Here is a 22,414-nt window from a genome sequence, read left to right as displayed (position 1 = left end):
GCTATGCCTGCATTAGTAAGTAACAGAATACAAAGGAAGCAAGTCAGCAACAACCTACCTACACAATATGCAGTACAATGCTTTTGCCTCAAACTAGATATAGCCCAAGCCACTAGATGTCAAGTCCTCACTACATGTATAAATCAGAGACATCCAAGCACAAATATCAGTTCGTATCCAGATTGTCTCAGTCAGGGCATATGGCGCTTCTGATACAGTGTGAAGTTTTCTCTAAAAGTATGGGAACTCACACCCTGATCACACGCAGCAATCTTACCCTGAGATCAGATAAGCACCAGAACTTACATTAAACATGGGCAGTGCTACCAACATCAAGTGGCATAGCTGTATTAGTAAAAACCAAACAAACTAAATCAAATAAACAAACAAAAAACCCAAAGCACAACAAAACCCCAAAAAACCCAAACCCAAAAAACCACAAGACACACCATTCCAAAAAACATCCTCGCATCTCTGTAGTTTAATCAGCTGCACTGATGCTAGTGATCTGACAGTATGCAGGGGAAAACATCAAGCTTAAACCAGAGGCTCAAAACTTTGTGGAGTATTATACAACATGGGACCTATAGTACAAGGCTGGATACATCATTGTGGAAAAGCATTTGTGAAAGTATGAGCTAACTAGACATAAGCCTCAAAAGGAATTTGGAGACAAGAAATTTTGTTTCATACCTACATTTAAAATCGAGAATACCCTCTTGTATCCTGGTAAGTACTACCAGATTACAGTACCTAGTTAATACTACTTTCACTAGTTAACTCCCATTGCCCACACCAAGTCTATTAGAGGTTTACAGCAACAGAGGCAGAGTTTGACTACTCTCTGTTGTTATAATGGAAATAGCTGCTCTACCTTACAACTTCAGCCTGCCTTATTTCTTTATAGCATGTGGCCAGGACAGGGCACGCAGTTGACAAAACCAATCATGACAAGTACCATTCTGCCATGCTTTACACAAGTACACCAAAGTATAAAATTTCCTTTGCACTTTCAATCTGGGGGCACTCAAAACAGGTATTAAACCCAGCTCCTAACATAACCCTACAAATTCTAGTGTTGTATTCAGAGGCATGTGTTCATCAGAATTTACCCACACCACCAGCATTACCAGCTTACAAAAACCTCTGAGAAACAGACTTCACAGTTTTTATTTTCGTTAAAGAATCTGATTTTCTAGAAACGCAAAAATTACCTGATTGAACATATAAAGAACTCGAGTCACATCATTTGCATACTGGCACCTGGAGTAGTCCTCTTCGGCCCAGTACCCTCCCCTGTCACATCTGCGCCAGGCTCTTCTCTCATCTTGTGAGTTGCCAGGATATATCCCACTGCCAGCAGAATACCGTGTGCACAGCAGGTATGCTGTGATGCCTGCCAATGTTCTAGGCCACCTGGGGAGGCAAAAGCAAAAAAAAAAAAAAAAAATTAGACAAATTTACATGACAAGTAAATAAAGGGATTAAGCACCACAACATGAAATAAAGAAAATAATGAGACACTCAAAACTAAGCATCCCTAAGTATTTAAAGGGCCACCTTGGCTCACGTTCAGTATTTTCAAGCTGTTCATATTTGTGTACTATTAACAAAACAGTTCTAACGCTAGCATGCTTTTTAAAATTATTTTATGAGGTTGCAGGTGGAGAGAAGGTGCTTATAGAATTACTGAAAATAGCTCACCTTTTTATAAGAAAACTTGCCTACTTCATGAAAAATTACGTATTAACACTATAAAACCAGTTAAACACATAGTAAAAGCCCTGCAAGCATTCGACTTGTCCTGTTCACGTGCATCAACGTAACTTTCAAACGACAGAGTAAAGAGCAGAAGAGAATTCCTTTCACGGGAGGCATGTGGAACTAAGCGCTTTTAAGAAAACTTCTAAGTCTCTCAACTTTCTCCTCTGTAATTTTACCACATATTTTATCAGTATTAATACATGCAGAGCTAAAAATTAATTAAAGAATAAATACAGAAAATCAACTTGCAATCCAGCTTTAGTGCACTGTTCATTCATTAGATCAGAAATGATTTAAAGGAAACTTAGGAATAGAAGGCAACCATGCCTGAATCAAGCTTCAGTGCCGAGAACAGAGAAAGACAGGGACAAGGAATGCCATTCTGGAAGGAGTGCCAGCCAGTCTGCCCCCGCCCCTGCTTCTGGCACTCTCCCTTGTTAGCATATGGATAAGCAGTAGTTTATCGTTCAGTAGAGTAACAAAGTTTAAAGCAAAAAAGCATACATACCTAAATTGCAGAATGCTAAGCATCTCAAATACAACAACCCAACATACAAGGTTAAACTAAAACTGACAGCAAAACAGAGCTTCAATTGATTGCACCAGACTTTCTGTACCCTAATTAAGTCAAGTTCCTTGAACAGCCTTAAGAGCTAACATATTTTTTCTCAGTTTTAAGTCTTTCAAAGGGCTTTGTACAAAGCAGTTGTCTCCAAAAATTGAAATGGTCAAACAAAAAATTCCATTAGATTAGACTGTGATTTAAAGTTTGCTTTTTGTATCTGGATTGCATTTCACTAAGTGGCCATTTAGTCACTATTATCACGTATTAAGACATGCCCCAAATATAGCTACATTTGAAAGAAAAAAAAGAGAAAGTAATATCTCTGTTTCCAGAAGGATGGAGTAACTGCCTAGAAGAATGTTCCATCTCAGGAAATTAAAATCTAAGTAATATTGCCAAAACAGAAACTGAGCAAGTTAGCTCCATTTTCCACAAGGTTATTAGGTTATCACAATATTATTTGCCTTCTCTCCCTGCTCTTCCTACCACTTTCCCTATTTTTAAATCCACCTCTTCCCCTTCTGTTACTGTCCTTTTATTCCTACTGCATTTACTTTTCATTTATCTCTCTACACAGAATTTTATCTTTTACCACAATCTTCTCAAAAGTATATTAGCAATGCCAGTCACAGTCTGTACTACATTTATAAAAGATATCTACAGAAAGATTTAACTAATAAAACTCATATATTATTTGTCCTATGTTTTAGAAAGCTTCCCATTAAACCAGATCTAAAAGGTGGAAAATTTAAAACTCCCATCTTTCTGCTATAATCTCACATCACAAAAACAACATACGCAATGTCACCAAGAGAAGTGCTTTGTGGGGAAGTGTCCCTTACCTTCTCTCCTCTCCCATTCACAATACACCTTATGGAGCTACAAGTTTATCTGCAGCCCAGTGGTGAATGAGAGGAACTGATTCCAGCTGCACCTACATTCACACTTCTCTTATTCTTTATTTTTGCTAAGTGAACGTTAACTTGAGTCATTCCCAGCCATGAACTGTTTCCTCCCAATACTTGTATGAAATGAGCTGATGAGGAACTCTCCACTTTCCATGAAGCCAGAGAGGACATCCCTCCAGCAGGGCTCAAAAAGGTGACTAATGATGTGAAATTCTCATTATTCAAACAAAGGCTACTTCAGTTTGGCTGTATTCTTAATTTCTTATGAGCTTAAGCTAGAATGTCTTTCACAGTTTACGTAACTGCTAGGAGAAGTGCAAATTTGGACTGTATTAACACTGTTATTTCACTGCCATTTATAATTAGGTGCTCAAAATTTATTACATGTACATAGGAGTAGACAGCTGTGCAGAGAAAGACAGTTTATTTACATTTAAGTACTGAAATTTCATTTCAGGGGGAAAAAAAAAAAAAGCCAGACCATGAGATTATAAAAGAACCCTTTTCTTCATGCATATTCATTCTGTTTTGTAAACATTCATTTATTTAAATTAACAATCCTTTCAGTCACAATGAGTTTTTATGTCATCATTTCATTCGCTTACAGGTAGTCTAATATTTTTTCTTATTATACTTTAGCAATTCTCTAAATCCAGCATGACAATTACAGTTCTAGGATTAATTACATCCAGTGAGTAATAAATTTTCAAAAGGATAAGTCTTATATTTAAGAAAGTTTTCTATCACCTACCATCACAAAATTATTCTAAACACAGTAGTTGGAGGATTTACTGAAATAGAAGCATTAAGTTACATTTTAACATGCAAGCTGTATTTTCAATTTAATCATGCATTGTAATATCAGGGATATTATCTGAGTAAGACTTAAAAGAACACTTTTTTTTAAAAATTGGTTCCATGATGAAGACAGTTTTTGCCTAATCTTTGTAAATTCATGCTAAACTACTATTACTGCCAAAGACATTGAAGACAAACATCCACCTTTGCCACACTTTGCTATCCCATCTCTGAAGGGATAAAAATCTAGATGTCAGTTTTGAAACAGATTCCAAGCTAAAATGACTAACCAGTTCCAACTAAAAAGCTATAAAATCAAATTAACCTAGGATCATTTACAACCATCTGCTCAGAACCATTTTCTCACTAGTCAAAGCCTTATTTCCATATGGTCTCAAAGGTGAAAAATTACTCTTTATTATTACACTACCTAAACTACAAATGGAAGTCTGTTACAGTAAACCCAGACACAGTGAACTTTTTGATACACTGAACATTTCCTGAAACCTTATTTCTTTCTACTGAATTCCAGAGGGGGTAAATCCTATTACACTGAACAGCCACTGAACAGCATAGGTTAATTTAATGGAAAACACTTTGAAATAAGCCTTCACCATCTGTTTTCACCTCTAATGGCAAATCAAAGAAGAGCGATTCACACTTGTATCATAAAAAAAGCATAAGTGATTTAAATAGATGTGTTCTTTGATGAATACAGCATGCATCTGTTTGACTTTCTTCACCTTTTTATCTTACACAGGAAGTTTTCATTTTCTAAGATAATGTTCATCCCTGCAATTGAAACCACCACAGTGTAAAAAGAGGATATGCACAAAGTTTTTTATACAAATAATTCCTTACAATGTGAAAGGGAAGTTCTTCGGTAGCTCCAAATTGCCTCTGTGGAGCAGGTTATCTTAACATTACTTCCCTTACTAATAGTTCCACATACTCAGCTACCCTTCCCAAATTGTCCAACTGATAAACATAAAAAAGATGAACTCGGAACAAATGCTCTCGCTTAAGACTTTACCTGAATTCTTGCTACAACTGGAGAAGGCCTTCTGTACCTGAAAGCTTGCCTTCTCTCCCCCAAAAACTATGTATCAGCAACACGCTTTAACTTACTTTTAATTTCTTGAGATAAAACATTTATGCTCTTAGATTAGCTGTATAGAAATAAGGCAACTTTAAAGAACTCTAATGTACACAGGGAACAGAAGAAAAGTGTGTAACTGTAAACAGAAGATCAAGCAGAAGATTAACATAGTCAAGCAGCATAAGGAAAGTGAAAATAAATAAGTGTGTAAAAGCAGTTATTACAACATTAAGAAATCCTATAGACCTTAGTGAAAACATATGTTATGACATACACTAATTCTCAGTAGGAGCTATTGCAGGGAGGTAAAACACAGAGTAGTTATAAAGGGAATTACCTTACAGATAGAGAATCTATACAGAAGCTATCTGTTACAGCTGGCACCTCCAGGAGTAACGTGTTGTTAGAGTGACCAGCAGCAGAAAGATCAGAAAAGGGAAAACAGGTGAAGAGGTAAGAACAAAAGATAAACATAATGGAACATCAGAGCTACCACTACAGTCTCAACAATTATTAAAAGAAGCACCATTCATCTTATTTATTCTAATACTCATAAGGTGTGTGTGTGGAGAATATCTTGTGTATATTTATTTGTGTGTATATATACACACACATAATTTTTATGAAAATATATAGAACTTATTTCTTATATAGTGATTGTGTCATACAGGAGCAGGAGGGTTTTAAAAACAGAATGATAATCTGATGGAAAGACCCAGTCAGTACACAGTCCAGCTCTAGTTTACAGGTCATCTATTTCATTCATATATGTTCAAATTCATATATTCCTTCATATATTTCAAATATTGTCACTTACTTTCCATCTCTTCCAAAGATGTGAACTAACAGGCTCAAAGTCTAACATTCCATTGTATAGTTCTGGGCACTTCTTCCAACACATACTAATTTAGTACAGTTAATAATCTATTACACATCATTTACAATATCCACATAGGTTCCTTTAAAGCATAATACTAATACCTTAGTTAAAAAAAAAAAAAAAAAGAAAAAAAAGGTTACAAACCTGAAATCCCCTTTATTGTTCACAACCCTCTCTGGAGGACAGTACTGCGCAGAACTTTCTAGCACCACAATGTCTACTGTCCTTGTGTTATTCCCACGTCTGGTTTGTACATGGCAACCCCAGTTTCCTGTGGAGCCAGCCTGAATGTTTGAGATTGTCAGTGCACTGGGAAGATAAAATAAACAAATAAAACCCAAAAGTCTTGCAATAAAATTTATATAAACTCTTACCAAAAGATGAATAAAGTACAGAAAGACAATGGAAGAAATAACCAATTATATACAACTGTGAGCAATCTTACAAAATCAGAGCTATCTATGAATCCATGTACTGTAATTCACAGAGAAATATTTATTATACTTCTAGCTTTCTTTTTTGCCAAGGTAGGAAAGGAAAAGCACAGCCATGTGAAAAAGTTCCCTGACTTCAGAAAGAAGTCCGAATTCCCCAAGTGTTATTATTATTGCTCTCCAACACAAATTTTTTCTAGTTGTTCAAGAGAGACAAACTAAAATAACTTCCCAAATGCATAATTTGTGATAAAGTTTAGAAGTCCTAACTTACTAATACAACTACAGGATATATAACACTTTGTAAATGCCGAATGAGTCAAAAATCTGCTGCAGGCAAAATAAATTATACTTACAGATCTCTGCTGGAGATATTCAATATTACCAGCTGTGGTGTGTACAAAATGAACAGGAAAAAATCCACGAGCAGTTCACTTAGATACCTTTCTTTCATAATTTCAATGTTCTCCTGCAAGTCTCCTGGGTAACTTGTTCTAGCTAATCCCGTTGTAAGCAGGTGGGTTTGACTAATCAGATCGCTAGACCTCCCTCTTCTAACTTGGTAGTTAGCAGAGGTGACAAAATCCAGGCAATTTAAGAGATGTGTGAAGTTAAAAGACCACTTCCCTAATTGGGATATTTCTGTCTACATATGTTCACCCAGCAAAGATATAAGAGGGCCTTACTGGTTATGAAAAGAGTCACTAAACCAGAGCAGAAAAGGAGTGTGAAATACATTTTCTCTTTATGGATTCACCTTGCAATCAGTGAGCAGTTATGAATCATGTTTTTTTCAACAAAAATACCCTGGGACTCATCAGTTTCCACTATCTTTCCATCCTGATACCACAAGACTTGCATGTCTTGATCAATATATGAAGCCATACACTGGAAGGGTAGGCTATCTCCTTCAAACACAACCTGACGGTGAGATGGAGTCATATAGAAAGATGGTAATTCAAGTGGTGGTTCTAGAATGAAGAAATAAAACGAACAGTTAATAGCAAGAATCTGTCATGTACATAATTTTCAAAAGAGGAGAAAAATACACTGAGTGCAAGATTTATATAAAAGCTATCCCTTAACACACTGGATATTGAAAAACACAAATTCTCATCATATTCTTCATCAAAACATATATTCCTTTAATGTAATACCCTTCAAAAAATCTTTTGCTACCCCACATCCAAAAGATAAAGAATATAAACTTGAATGAAAAATATATGTATGCATTTTATTTCTTTGTGATTTCTCACTATTAAGATTTCAAGGTCACAAATACATGCTTTATTCTTTTGACAGAGTAACTCTAAAGAAGTTCAGCAAGTTGGTCATTGTTTCATCAAAACAAAAAGGCTAATCAACAACAGAATCATCATGTAGAAAACCAAGTCATAAAAACAAGACCTTTAAACTTCAGAAATTTGGGCTTGGAATAATTTACACATCTTAAGATGGATAGCTAGGCTTTGGAACAAAATTTTCAATTTCCGACTCCTCTTGTGAAGTTTGGGTAAAAAACCCTGAAAAACATGAATTACCAGGAAAAAGGAGTTTATCTCCACAAAGGGCTACCCATCCTTAGGTTCTACAAACTAACATCCACAATTACCAATTACCACTATCATGTAAGTGCTGCATTTCAGGGAAACAAAGTTTGTTCACCAATATTAACAGAATATGGAATATGTTAGAAAACAAGTATCCATTGTCTGGAGTGCTTACCGCAGGTTAGAAGCTCCTGCTTAACACCAGTCACTGTCTGTGACTGAAGTGACTTGGGATATGCACATTTAGTTTCACGTACAGTTATATTTCTTTCCTTTAACCACTGATGCATCCACAGTATGTTGCAATCACAAAGAAGATAATCAGTCTGAAATTCTCTGCAACACAAAATAAGTGCTCAGAGTGACAAAAATGCAACACTCAGAGGTCTGAAAGCTTGACATCAACAGCTGTGCAATGCCTATGTCACCTACACAGAGTCCAGCAGTCTGACCCCAGAATAGCCTAGCGCTACATACATATATACTTCTGCAAACTGTGGTCTAAGAACAAAAGTACACACTCCCCAAGAAAAGGAATCTTCTCCATAAATAAGAGCAACATCTGTGCATGAAAGGTTTTCTAGTAATTTCTTTCATGGAGTAAGTTCAAGTATTTAATTGAGCACTAACAAGGAATTGCTTGAATATGCATGAACATAACTTAAGAACACATTTCATTACTTCATTTTAGCAATCAAATGCTTTAATAATAAAATCAACAAAAATAGTCTTTCACATATTTCTCTTTTCAGAACCACTATTCACATGATTTTAATGATAGTTTTATTCTGCTTCATACAAAAATCATAAGTCTTTTTCACTGATTCTTAAAAAGTCTTCTCTGTACAATTTAATACTTTCTACTAAAAAAAAACCACCAAATATCCCTACAGGTGTCTGATGCAGTCAGCTAAAGTAAAAAAAGAGAGTATAAATATTTTCTCTGTTTAGAAACAGTTAAAAAGTTATCAAACCATATGGCTTTGTCTATGCTGTTTTTTATTTCTAGTGAAAATATAATTTTTCTTTTTTGCAAATATCTAGAGGATAACACAACATCACAGACAGAACACTTCAAAAACTAAATCAACATTCCTGTGAAATTCCATCTGGTCTTTGTTCACAAGAATTCCTCCAGACACACATTTTTAATAGCAACAGTTATACCCCGGCTCTTGTGAGACCTGTGATGTTCTTGGACAGCAACCCTTCTGTACACTAATAAAACACCAGGAATAACAACTTATGAACAATTAAAAGAAGCTGAAGGAGGGAAAGAAATATTTGCCTTTATAAACAAGAAACTCAGTGTCAAAACCAAAAGTCAGAGGTCTTGAGAAAGTCCCAGTACAGTAAGCCAACTGCCATGAGTACCAGGGAAAAATGCAAGCTAATCATCAGCACTGGTAACTTTTTTCATTTACTGTCTTCCTTACACAAGACTACAACTCTCATGAAATTAAATGAGAGAAAAGTAACATAAGGTTGAGATGTACACACTGTTATGTGCAGCAAAATTATACTGTTCTAAAGGATTAAGATCTTTCTTAAAAGTATTTGTTTCCTTTGTCAAAAAACGGTGTGGAACACTGTATTTATTAAATATAAAGTAATAAATGACGCATACAGAATAAAGCTTTTGGAAGCCCAGATGCAGTTACAGCTTTGTTCTCTCAGAACTGTTACCAAATATAGAGCAACTTTTGAAGGCAGTTATATAAACACACAAATATCTGTACATACATTTCTTATGTGCTTATTCAGATAAAGAAACCACTGTTAAGAGGCTTAAAAGTAAAAATGCAGAAACGTAGTACAAGCATGTGAAATGTTTTTTGTTAAGAACACAAATGATGATGTAAATTAAGATTAGATGCGGTAGATATAAGTACTTACAGAGACTTTAGTGAAGCAAGATGATCAAACGTTCCCTGTGTAAGCGTAGAAAACAGATTTCCCGAAAGATTCCTATGAAGCAAAAGCATCATGATTCGAACTCATGCTCAAGCAGCTGACATTTGAAATTAAAAAAACCCTCTTCAAGATAACATTATTTTAAAACTCACAAGATACTATTACAACACTGTTACAAGACCCTAACAACAATAATGAGGTTCTGATAGCCTACCAAAATCCCAAAATTATATGTTCCCCAGTACTTTTTTAGCTGAAGAATTTCAAGATTTGGAACAAGGACTGAAAACAAATACTTTATTTTTATTTAAAGCAACAACTAGCACATGTTGAGCATACATTTCAAGAAGTTTAAAATTAACTTTGTTGTTCACAGTGAACTGATGTTGCCGTTAACATGCTATTAAGAAGCATGTTCGAGCTAGCAGAATGTTTTTCAAAAATATTATACATCCCACTTTCTCTGTTATCAGTGAGAACATTGCCTAAGACACTAACAACCAGGGCAAAAAACATTCTGTAATCTTACATGTTATCTCCTTAACGTAAATGAAGAACTACAAACCATGCAAGAGAGTCAGCAAAACACAACCGCACTGATGCCATGGTATAAGGTGTGGATTTTAAAAGATTCTGTAACCCTGAAATATTTTTGTAAGGAAAATACTTTGTACAGCCTGCTAGTCCCACCCCTTTGCCCTGCTACACCTTCTAAGAAGCTGGGAAACATCTGTAAAGCACACAAAGCACTGAGCAGCATGGTTTGGGTTGCCCCTGCTACACACCCTCATGGTCATACGGCTTGTCCTTCAAGCACATGCTTAAAACTAACTACTCCCATTGAAACAAAGATTGTTAATGTATATAAGACTAAAGAAGTTATAGACATCAAAATATACTTACAATCTAATTAGATTTACAAGTCCTCTAAATACGTCTGCATTCAGGCACCCTATTCTGTTATTAGTTAAGTCTCTGTATATAGGAAGAAGCAAAAAAAAAAAAAAGAAAAATCATTTTCTTTCTACTGACATAGTCTGCAAACAGAATCATGAATTTTAGTTGAAATACTTAACAGACTGAACTGGATTTACATTTAATCTTTTTCCACAAAATCCAAATGGTACAGCTGTATGGGTGTACCCAGGCACAGAGTCCTTATTCCATTTCTACAGCAGTAACGGTTTGCGCATACATGGTTAAATGAGCCTTGTCTGACCAGTAAATCCCCTTAGAACAGGTTTGGCTTACATCACTAGAAGTAAATTCTCGTATTTGTACAGTATATTCATTACATGTGCTACATCACTTAATTTAACATGCCAGAGACCCCTATAATGGTACATTCATTGTACATAAGTAGGACCACTTCTTGTCCTGGGTTCAGCAGTAGCAGTCATGTTTCTCCTTCGTGGTAGCTGGTGCAGTGCTGTGTTTTGACTTCCAGCCTGGGAACAGTGCTGGTGATACCGATGTTTTCGGTTGCTGCTAAGTGATGTTTACCCTGACCAAGGACTTTGTGAGGCTCATGCTCTGCCAGGGAGGAGGGGAAGCCGTGAGGAAGCAGAGACGGGGCGCCTGACCCAGGCTAGCCATAGAGGTATTCCATACCACAGCACGTCATGCCCGGGGTGGGGGGTAACTGGGAGTTCTTGGCCGGTGGTATTGTATTCTCTTCCCTTGTTATTTTCTCTTAACACTGTTGTCGTTGGTGGTAGCGGTGGTGATTTGTGTTGTACATTGGTTGCTGGACTGGTCTTGTCTCAACCCGTAGGAGTTGCACTCTTTCGATCCTCCTTCCCATTCCTCCGGGAGCGGGGAAGGGGAGAGCCCCGGGGGGGGCCTCGATTGCTCTCAGCCCAGCACCACTCACTGGGAGTGAGTGAACAAGCTGTCTGGCTTCGGTTTAAACCACGGCACTTCTATATTTACATTTACACAAATATTTAAATATTACATATCTTACAATGCAGGTCTTAAATCAAATTGACAAGAACATTTTAAAGGAATAAAAATGAAGCTTGCAAGCAGTAATGGTCCAGAATTGGTCCTTCACCTCTACTTTTCAGGTTTCCAGAAGTGCAATTAGCAATAAAATTTCCTTTTAAGTGAGGCAAATCATCTAATCAGTGACAAATGAACATATATACTACAAAAACTTAAGAAGGAAAGCTGTATGCTGACTAGAGGAAGCAGAGGAGGGGTAAAGCAGCAAAATCACTAAGACTTAAAAGCTGTCCCAGATATTCTGAGAATCTGAAGAGTAAAAGGAGGAGACTAGATGAGGGGAGGCCATCGTGCCAATATCTTGTTTTTCATGTTTCATCTGGGACAGAATTTTTACAATGAAGGTATAAAACCTTAAACACAAAAAATGTGTTAAGGGGAATATTGGCACAACCTTCAATAAACCAGCATTAACAGTGCTATAACTCAATGTAGTATTAATAGCAAGGGACAATGTGTTCCACCATAACCTTTTGAGGGGAAAAAAAAAATCATAAGGAGTTTAACATTTAACAAAGCAAGACTTGACTGGCACCAAAGCTCTGAATGAATGTTCACTCAGTGATGTTTCAAGTCACAGAAACAACAACAGAGGAATAAAACAAAAGACTGTCCATAAAAACAAATGAGACTGCCAAGCCATAAGCAGTGGATGTTCATCAGTCATAAGACTGAAAGCAGACTTTGTTCCATACATAAATATATGTATATAGACAGCAAATACATACTCAACTTTTAATATTTAATAGCTTAGCTAATCTAAATTTCCAGAACCTAAGACGTACTCTACTTCTCAGGGGTTGTTTTGTCACTACTTACAGTCTTTTCAGAGATGAAAGCCCCAGAAAAGCTCCTGGATCTATCGTACTAATAAGGTTGTTCTTCAGGTCTCTGTGGAGAAAAATGAAGACATTACATTTACCACAAACTACCCTTTAAAACAGATACACAGGCATGAAGATACACTTAACTTGTTTGAAAGCCTTGTTTGAAAACTGAAAAAAACAAAAACCGCAATCCCCCCCCAAGAAAAAGAAGAAAAAAAAAAAACAAAACCTAACAAACCAAACCAAAACCCATGCAACACATTTCTACTTTTTCTAACAGTATTTTTCAAAATTTGAAAATCTGTATTTTAATTAGAAAGAGGAATATAAACAGCATGTATATTTCATTAAATATTCTACCAGTTCCTATCACATGAAAGGTTACAGAGCTAAAGATACTTTGCCACAGTGTCCCAGTAGGTTACAGCTGCTCAGGGTGTAACATTTGCTCATCAGACAGTACCATACTGTTTAGCACAGTTGTCTTCTTCAGCCTACCCATTTTCAAATACTTTAGCAGTGCCCAACACCTACCAAAAGAAACAAGACAAGATCCTAAAAACACACCAAAGACACAGCATTGAAAGTTACCACTGATTACTGGCACTAAAGCAAAGCCCTGGCTACAAATCCCAAGTAAAACTCGTGAAAAACTCAGAGCACAGATTTTTAAGCCTTAAGTTTCCAGACTATGACATTGTAAGGAGAAATCTGATGTAACCATGTCATTAAAATGCTTAATTAATTGTGTAAGTGATATAGGAGTTTTAACTCCTAATTCAATGTATTTTGCAGATACAGCTTAATTTGAAAGGTCACAGAAAGTATCTGTCAGCTTCTACAGTTTTGAACAAACTTTTATCACTGCACAAATGTTAAAATTATTTCAACTCCCTTATGAAGCCAAGATTTTTACTATACTAATATCTGAAACTTCGCAGGCACTTATTACTACCAAAAAAAAAAAAAAAAAAAATCATTCCTTGGTATTATCTGAATGCTCTGCATTTGAAAAGAAAATCAGTAATTTCAACTAAAGTCAATGTTTTAGTATGCAAGAGGGTGGAAAGTACACCTCTTAAACCTACCACAATGTTAACAATTCTGCCCAAAAGAGAACAGTACAAGAAGATTACGTCTACCATCACACAGATATGCATGAGTGAAAACATAAATTCATCCCAAGATTTCACAATACCATTTCCTGCAGACAGATTAAGAAGCCATGGTAAAACAGTGTCATGGCACATGGATCACACTTCAGTGCTGTGCCTAATAAACATGTTTAAATACTTGAAATATTTGAAACAATTTAGAATTACCTTGAAGTACAGTAAATTAATTTTCAATAATCATACTCAACTTGATTTTCTTGCCCTGGGACTGCCAACTACTTACAGAGCAGTTTTGGGAGCCTGAAGAACTGTCATGTTTTTAAGCCTCTTTCTGCAGGCTTATAAACCCAGTACCAAGACCATGACAAATCCGAGAATACTAAATGCTATTAATCTCTTATTTACCATCAGTGTTTGGGACATGAAGAAAAATAATACTTATTCTGCACATTCAGAATTTCAGTTTAAAATCATGTAACTCCCACTTAAAATCTCACCATGGAAAATACTCGGGGAAGAAAAACCTGGACAACATGCCTTGGAAATCCACTAGCCTATAGATTATCAGTGAGCATTAAATTACATACTTAAATTCAAAGCATACTCCCTGATACACCTCTTTCTTAAATCCACTGCTTCAGTGTAAAGTTTTAAAACTAAAAGCAAGAGTTTTACTGTTTCCACAAACTGTTTATACATTTTGTCAGATTAGTTGACAGTACTTCGTAGTCTCTTCTTTATGTAATTTTTTGCCTTTTTGTCTCCTCCTTAACACCAGTTCTAGAGGGATAATTACACTAGAATAGATAAATTCTCTTTTAAGAAATGCCAAAAAATATGTGTTTACAAAACTCAGTGTGTATTCTGTATTTTCAAGTAAGACAGCAAAGCACTAATGATGCACCATGCTAAAGTAATTGTTAAAAAAAAACCCACATCCTGAAAGCCCAAATTGTCAGCATTTTCTCAATCAGCATCTACAACAGCTGGGGAGCCTCTGAGGATTTTCCCCCCTCCCAGCAGCAGTCACTAGTAAGCACTAGCTATGTATTCATCTATCAAAAAGTATTAGCAGATGAAAACTGTGAAATAAGATATTTAAAGATCTCAAAATTAACATCGAGCTGACATGTCTGGCAGCTCTTCTGAAACAGTAAAAGCTGTTGATATACAGGCTGGTGTAACTGCCACAATTCCAGATCTAGGACAGTTTCTAAATGAAAAAATGACAGTCGTGGGTAAACCAACAGATTGATAGGATTCTCATATAAAAGCGATGTGAGGGAGACAATCTCAGACAGTTGTGTTTGGCTTTGAGGTTTCCGTTGGTTTTAACACTTGTAAATACATTTATACAAACTATTCATTTTTAGCAATGGGATTTTAATCATTTTTCTTTGGAAAGCTCAACCAACAGGATACAGTCATAGATACCAATTTGTCCAAATAAAAAAATCTGTCCAAAATAAATCCATTAGAAGAGTGTTTCAGTTAGGGTAATATTACAACTCCACAGTAGACAGTTCTGAGACATGGACATTTTCCAAATGGAAATTAAAACATCGTTATAAAAATAATCTCTTAACTTTCTGAAAAGTTCTTACATACACTTCTGAAATCCCCTCGCATCTAAAAAATTCAACAGCAACTCAGATCACTTCATTTTGCTGTTTTGTGCTTACCCCATCAAACCACCTGTGACATGCACTGATGAGCTACAAGAGTAAAAATTTCTTCAAGATGTAATGCAAAAAAAGTTTTAAAAAAGGAAATGCTCAAGCCATTTCTGCAAACTAAACAAAAGCTAAAACCTAGGCCAAAAAACTTTTTTGTTTCCTTCAAATAATTTCTGTAATTACTTCCAACAGTACAGCATACTCCGAAGCATTCAATTTCACAGCACACATTTTTTTACCAGAGACTACAAGCCTATTTCCCACCAGCACCATTCACCTTTTGGAAATTACCGAGAAGAAGGTGAAGATGGGAAAAGTAAGTACTCTGTTAGTATCTTGTTAGCCTAACACTCTGGGTCTTCTACTGAAAGAGCCACAGCTAACAAAAAGATGGAGCTTTCAGAACCAAAACCAGAACTAAAGTTAGAGCAGAAAACAACTTCATGAATATTCCTGAACTGTTTCTCTGCTCAGTATAATTCAAACAAGAAATACTGATACTTCCCAATCTCTTTTAAAAACTTAAAAAAAAAGATTCCAATAAATCATTAAGAGAACTCAGGTCTATCTTTTCACATGCTCTGCTGCACTATCACAGAAAGAACTAAACCAGAAATTATTACTCTCTGAAAAACTATTAGATGCTTCTATTTTTACTTAAAGCATCCATATATCTGTAGACTGGTGCTGTAAAAACAGGAGACAAAAATAAGACTGTCTACAAATAACCCTCCTTCCACACTGCATATTTTCCCTTTTCAAAGGTATATTAGTATATCCTAAAAATACTTTGGTAAGCCCTTACCATTATTTATAGTTCAATAAATATCAAATCCCTCTTCTGCTATCTAAATACCTTACTAAATCCCAAGCCTGTCTCCTCCTCTCTTCTCCCTCGTGTATGATTAAAAACAGTACTTTACAAACACATAATCTTCCTTATCCTTGCAAAAATCAACTGGCAGCATTGACTAGCTTCCAGATGGAAAGACAGCAGTTTGCTTCCAAACTGGTGAAGTTTGAATAATGCTGCATACATCCAAGTATCTACTAAATGAAAAATTAGCTGTCATAATTTAGTTGTGCAAGAAGTTATTTCAGCATTTAAACTGCAGGAAATTCATAGCAAAACATAGCATTAACAAAGTCAACGGAGATTAAAATATTTAACATCTTTTTGTACAGATACTTTAATTATCACTTACGGCAGTTAAAATCTTTGATCTGCTTACTGTTATTTGCATGATATTTTCCTATAAGAGTAGATGTTGACATAGTAGAAAATGCCTATGCTATAATTAACAAATGTTTCACCCTCCAGTAAAACAAAAGTCTTGTTTTGGTAATCTTATCCTGTTTACAAAATAATGCATTACCAAATTTTACATCTTAATAAATTAACATACATACACAAAATTTAACAAACAGATTTGAAATTCTTACTTGGGGGCAACATTATTAATGTACTTCCCCATAATTTTGGGCATACAAGCAACAAATAAAACAATCTCTTCCTCGCAACAGTAACAATGAATAACTGTCAGAAAGGAATGAGGTCAGAACATAACATGTTTGAGTAAAACAAAAACCTAAAGGGCTGCAGATATCATATCCCCAAGTTTATTTGAAGAACTGATACAATAACAGAAACCATTTAAAAATATGTAGTTTCATTAAGATGCCCAAGAACTAAACAGGAAAAAAAGTTTATAGTGTGTTAACACATGAATTATGAAATAGCGTGTGCATTTGAGGATTCAAATACTGATTAAAATGCAATTAAAAACAATTATTATGCTGATACATGTTCCTGATAATAGTACGATTTATTTTGTTTTAAAGGCTTTGGTTAAATATATCTATACATCTAAACGCTAGCTGAAAACTATTAAAGAGAAATGGCAAAAAATATTTGTTGGCAAGTATAATGTTACAAGGAATGAATAGGCAAGCATTAAATGCATACAGAATCTCTCCCCTAGCAAGTAGTAGTGTTAAGTGACAATGCTACTGTCTGAATGAACTATTTAAATACTGAGTGAACTTCTTTATCTCTGTTTCCTCTCTTAAGAGTGGGGAAAAGAGCGTATCTACAAAGGAAGAAAACACTCAAAAGAAACAAGGGGAAGTATGAGTAGTAAGAAAAAAAAAAATAAGCAAGAAACTGTCAAAAAACTGCATTTCTGAAGGCATGCAAGTTATCACCGTGTACATTAAGGAGTGTAATTTGAATCAGCTTAACAATGTTAAAATTTAAAACAGTTACAGTGGCTTTCAATTTTTCTTTTACTATGGATTAGCCATTTAAATTTGAAAAATTACTTTAATTACAGTGGTAGCTTCTGTTCAGGGTTGTAAGAACATTTAAAACAGAAAAGTTTCAGTTTACTGTGGTTACATACCGTTTTTAAATAAGTCATGCACTCACAAAAAAAAATAGAAGAGAATGTCATTAATGACTAGTGTCATGCAAGTTACCCCTTCCTTTATGATGAAGCTGCCTGATCACTTAGAATCATTTGTTGATGTATTAATTCTCACACCAGTGTACATAAAGCATGTTGTCTCCTTCAGATGAGACCACCACACCCTCTAAAATACTATCAAAGATCACTTTAAATGCTCAAAACATGATAACTGCCTTATTGTTTTCATTCATAAAAAGGGAAGATATTAAAAAAAACTAAAAAACCTTATAAATGACAGGAGTTAAATGGAACAAAGCTAGGTTCTTTTCTTTGAAAGAAAATCAAGATTTGGATTCATAGAGCAAATTTAAATTATCACCTCAAACTAATTAGAGTTTCAAGTATTTCCTGCCTGAAAATTGTAACGAGTTATAACAAATAACAACTGTCAGGAGATGCCTTTATTACCTAAGCAAGGATGTCAAAAGAATGCGTACAGATCTATAATCCCATCACCCTGATAACCTTGCTTCTCTAGCATGCTGGCTTATTTCTACAATAAAGCTCATCTGCTAGGGCATAAAACAAATCTTTCTTCTGGCAAGCAGGGGATGGAGTGGTGTAAATGTTCGAATTTACTTAGGCCAGGTGACCAGGATAGCAGCCTTCAAGTTTTAGAAGAAGAATAAAATACTTTTAATCCCCTGAAGCCAAATTTCATTTGGAACGCTTCCTAGATGCTGTGAGATGATTATGAAGCTGGCGACTTTCCCAGTCAAATGGCCTAGAAAAATCCTTATCGCTAAAGTTTCTGCTTGCTCCCAGGTAGACCAACCTGCCAATCCTGACCTTCTACCAGCTGGAAAAAAGCTGACTGTAACAGAAGCTAAAATGCTTCTTATGCCATAGGTGACGTATCATCTGAAAGGGAAGTGAAAACAGGAAGCAAAACATGTCCAAAAAGTTACTCCCATCAGATTTGCCCCCATTCTCCTCTGCCATGCACTCAGTATATACTGAAGTTGTGAAGAAGCAAAACTGTTAAATGTCAACAACAAATCTCAAATGAATCTAGCCTTCATCTGCTTCCCATGCAAATATCCCTTACTATTGTTCAACAAAGGGTTTGACACTTCATAAGAAATTAAAGAAATAGTTTTCTTTACAACATAAGGTTTCATGTTAAGAGACTAACAACAACGAAGCACATTCAGCTGGTGTAGCATTCCACTGAACTTCCTATGGAAACTGCCCTAACCACACCCACTGCTCAGATTATCCCTTTGTGCTGTTACAGATAAGTATTCTGTTCAAGGTTGTGAATGTCATGTATCTCTTCAAATACACACAAATGAAAATACATCAAAATAAAGAACACATCTCTTAAGACATTTTTGTTTTCAGAATTATTAATGAAACATGAACAGTATATCACTTATTTTTTAAGTGAAAATAGCTTCTTAAGAAGTGCTTACAATCTTTCAAGAAGGTGTAATCCAAAGAAAGAGCCATTCTTCAACTCTGTTATTTTATTATTACTCAGGATCCTGTAAACAAAACCAGACAAGAACAACATATTTTAAGTTTGGTAACAAATTATTTGCTGCAGCTTACACTTCTGGTGTACATCTTTCTGTTTTGTAGCCTTTGCTACATGCCTAACTCATTATCCAAGGTGTATATAACAGCACTGATTGTGAATGAGAAGAGGATTTTCTGTTATGTGCCCCAAGTAGCATGCAACTTTACATAATTAATATATGAAAGTACCCTTATAAAAAAAATCATAATAAAACACCAGAACTGGCATAATAAATAATGGTACAAAACAGCCAGTCTACAAATTCAACAGTCTGTTCTTTCGTACCCATTTTGATTTTCAAAGCCATGTAGCATATTGCCTGTTTCCCCTCTCCTCTGCTGCCACCCTCAGCCGCTTGCACAAGTTCACTTCTCCTATGTCATGTCACCCTTCCCAGCCATCATCCCAGCACATTGATCCTTCTTCTCAATGCAGTCTTCTTAAAACATCTGAAAAAAAAGCTCTGCAAGCACTCCTCTTGCATATCATTTTTTCTCTTAAAGGACCACACAACTGCAAATTCCCTCTTCCACACAAATAAGTAGATCAGACCCATGTAGACAAGTCATTCTCCAGTCACAGCTGTCTGCAAATGCAAATCATCCTAAAGTTAGGAAACTTCTTGTACAGCTGGGCACTTCCATACTTAGAAGGACCTGCTTCCTATACACCTTCACATTTCTCTATCACAAAAAAAGGGTGTATTTTCCTTCTGAATCACAAAATTTTAGCATCCACAATGAAGTCTCACAGTACAAAGATCTGCTCCATAAAGAGTGCTTCATCTCAGTGCATTTTGAGCACAGCTCCTGCTATCTTCATTTGATGCTCAGCATTTCTTACACTGAAACAAGCAGTAATCAATCTCTACCTACCCTCCCTTTAGCATGTAATTATGGAGAAACCTAGATGGTCTCTTGCCAGATGGAAGATTCATATTTTACTTAATTACTCTTCACACAAAAGTAATTTTGTGCCACCATAATAATTCCCGAGCTCTTTCCAGCCTTATTATGCTAAAAAAATTCTGAGGTAAGACCACCAGAACTCAAACAGTCTTTAAACAGACAAGTCACAAATCTGCATAATGGGATAATAATGTTCTGTTTCCTACTGTTTTCCTAGCAATTTTTAATACCAATATCTGTTTACCACTTGTACTAAGAATTGAAGATTTCTGGTCAGCTCAGTGCCCATCATGGTATATATAAAGACAGAACTGTCATCATTCCCGATAAAATTTTCACTGTACTGCTTCTGCCACTTTACTGCCCAATTATTAGTTTCATAAGCGTCTTCCAAAATTCTTCACTTAACCTTCTTCCTTATTACATATCAAGCAGCTCACACTCACAATGTTGTACACATTATTAAGAAATATGTTGTGCGTTTCGAATCTCTCAAACTCCATTCCACTGAGAAGGCTAACCATTTACTTCCACATCCGCTTCTTATTCTCCAGCAAGTTTGCTGCTCATACAGTGATTTTCCATCTCAGGCTGCCACATCATTTTCATCAAATCCTTTGGAAAGGGATGGAGAGTTAGCTTTTGGAAAAGCATCTGTCCCATCATATCAACTGGATTATCCCTGTTTGCAGATTCTGAAAAAGTCAAAGTCTGTGGGGAAGAGCTTCCCATTACAGGAGATGTTAATATTCCAGAGTACATCTCTTTCTCTTTGTCTAGGTGTAAAGTATATTTATTATAAACTGTAAATTTATTATAAATTCTACTGATTTGTTCAATATAAACATCAGACTCAGAAACATATTTCTCCTAAACTCCTGATGCGCTTATGAACATGTGCATTTGCCATCCCACCAGTACTCAGAAATCAGTTTCATTCTAAGCAAGACTTCAGACATTCACCATCTGACTTCTTCATCCTCGACTTCTCCCAGAAGCTCTCCCATGCACACCATCATGTCCTGGAAATTTATTCACTCTGTCACATTGTTCCACAACTGCTACAGTCACTTCAATTTCAGACAAGTCCTCTGACAAATGCATCTTACAGATCCATCACATCTACACACTTCTTCACTTACACCAATTACATTTTCAGGTACTTAAAACTGCCACTAGAAGATTGCTTTCCATCCTACTACATCTTTCAGATATCCTTTAAAATAGCCATAAACTATACACACACAACACTCTTTCATCCAATACATAAAATTTATTAGCTAATGACAAGGATTAGTGCTTGAAAACACATCACGAATAAGGCAGAACTAAAATACAGAAATACCAGTCCATGAAAACAGCACCATTTTGACACAACCATGTATTAATCTAAGTAGTTTTCTTTCCCAGGTTTCTCAAAGATTGCCTCAAGTCTCTGTGGCTTAGATGAACATAGGGCAGGCTTTTTTTGGTCTCAAAGCTCTGATTTTGCATCAATCTCTCTCTATCTCACACACATAGAATCAAGAGAGCTGAACAAATTATTTGAAAATCTTTCAATTTCCAGTCTGACAGACAGAAGTTTGAAAATTCTTTGAAAAACTACAGAATAAAACATTCAACCAAGGTAACGGTTCTGATGCTAAAAGGAGAGATCCCATTCCTTCTCCTTCACTTACAGCCATACCATGTATTTCTGCAGCTCATCTCCAGTCATCTCTAGCGCCCACTGCTCTGCAAGCAACGAATGTTAAACTACACATTTACCCAAGGCATCTTTCAAGAGATCAATTTGTGTCAACTGAAAATGCATGATCATCATAGTATGTTACACAGTCGGCTAATCCCAGGTGAAGGCTGATCACAAGAATGGTAGAAAGGATGAGAAAAAAAAACACTTAAAAGTATACTGAGAATCTGTTGTATGTGCCTATAATGCCTGTAACATCCACTAGAGTGTCAACTAAGAAAACATGGTC

General features: G+C 35.8%; 1 protein-coding gene across 1 annotated transcript in view; it reads right to left on the bottom strand.

The window, feature by feature from the left end:
- ADGRA3 (adhesion G protein-coupled receptor A3) overlaps positions 1 to 22,414 on the bottom strand; it is a 57,100-nt gene that overhangs the window by 20,873 nt on the left and 13,813 nt on the right. The window contains exons 2-9 of the mRNA XM_057405627.1: positions 19,421 to 19,492; positions 12,739 to 12,810; positions 10,816 to 10,887; positions 9,895 to 9,966; positions 8,174 to 8,334; positions 7,206 to 7,419; positions 6,159 to 6,323; positions 1,215 to 1,416 (exon numbers count right to left, since the gene is read on the bottom strand). Coding sequence (XP_057261610.1) covers positions 1,215 to 1,416; positions 6,159 to 6,323; positions 7,206 to 7,419; positions 8,174 to 8,334; positions 9,895 to 9,966; positions 10,816 to 10,887; positions 12,739 to 12,810; positions 19,421 to 19,492 — 1,030 coding nt within the window. The remainder of the gene's footprint in view (positions 1 to 1,214; positions 1,417 to 6,158; positions 6,324 to 7,205; positions 7,420 to 8,173; positions 8,335 to 9,894; positions 9,967 to 10,815; positions 10,888 to 12,738; positions 12,811 to 19,420; positions 19,493 to 22,414) is intronic.

This window comes from Pezoporus wallicus, unplaced genomic scaffold, assembly GCF_028554395.1.
Source record: "Pezoporus wallicus isolate ANWC-B61680 ecotype Strahan unplaced genomic scaffold, APGP_CSIRO_Pwel_v1 contig_642, whole genome shotgun sequence".
In the NCBI taxonomy this organism is placed as follows: Eukaryota; Metazoa; Chordata; class Aves; order Psittaciformes; family Psittacidae; genus Pezoporus; species Pezoporus wallicus.
The sequence above is the reverse complement of the archived record's forward strand: the minus strand, read 5'-3'. Positions and strand labels throughout refer to the sequence as shown.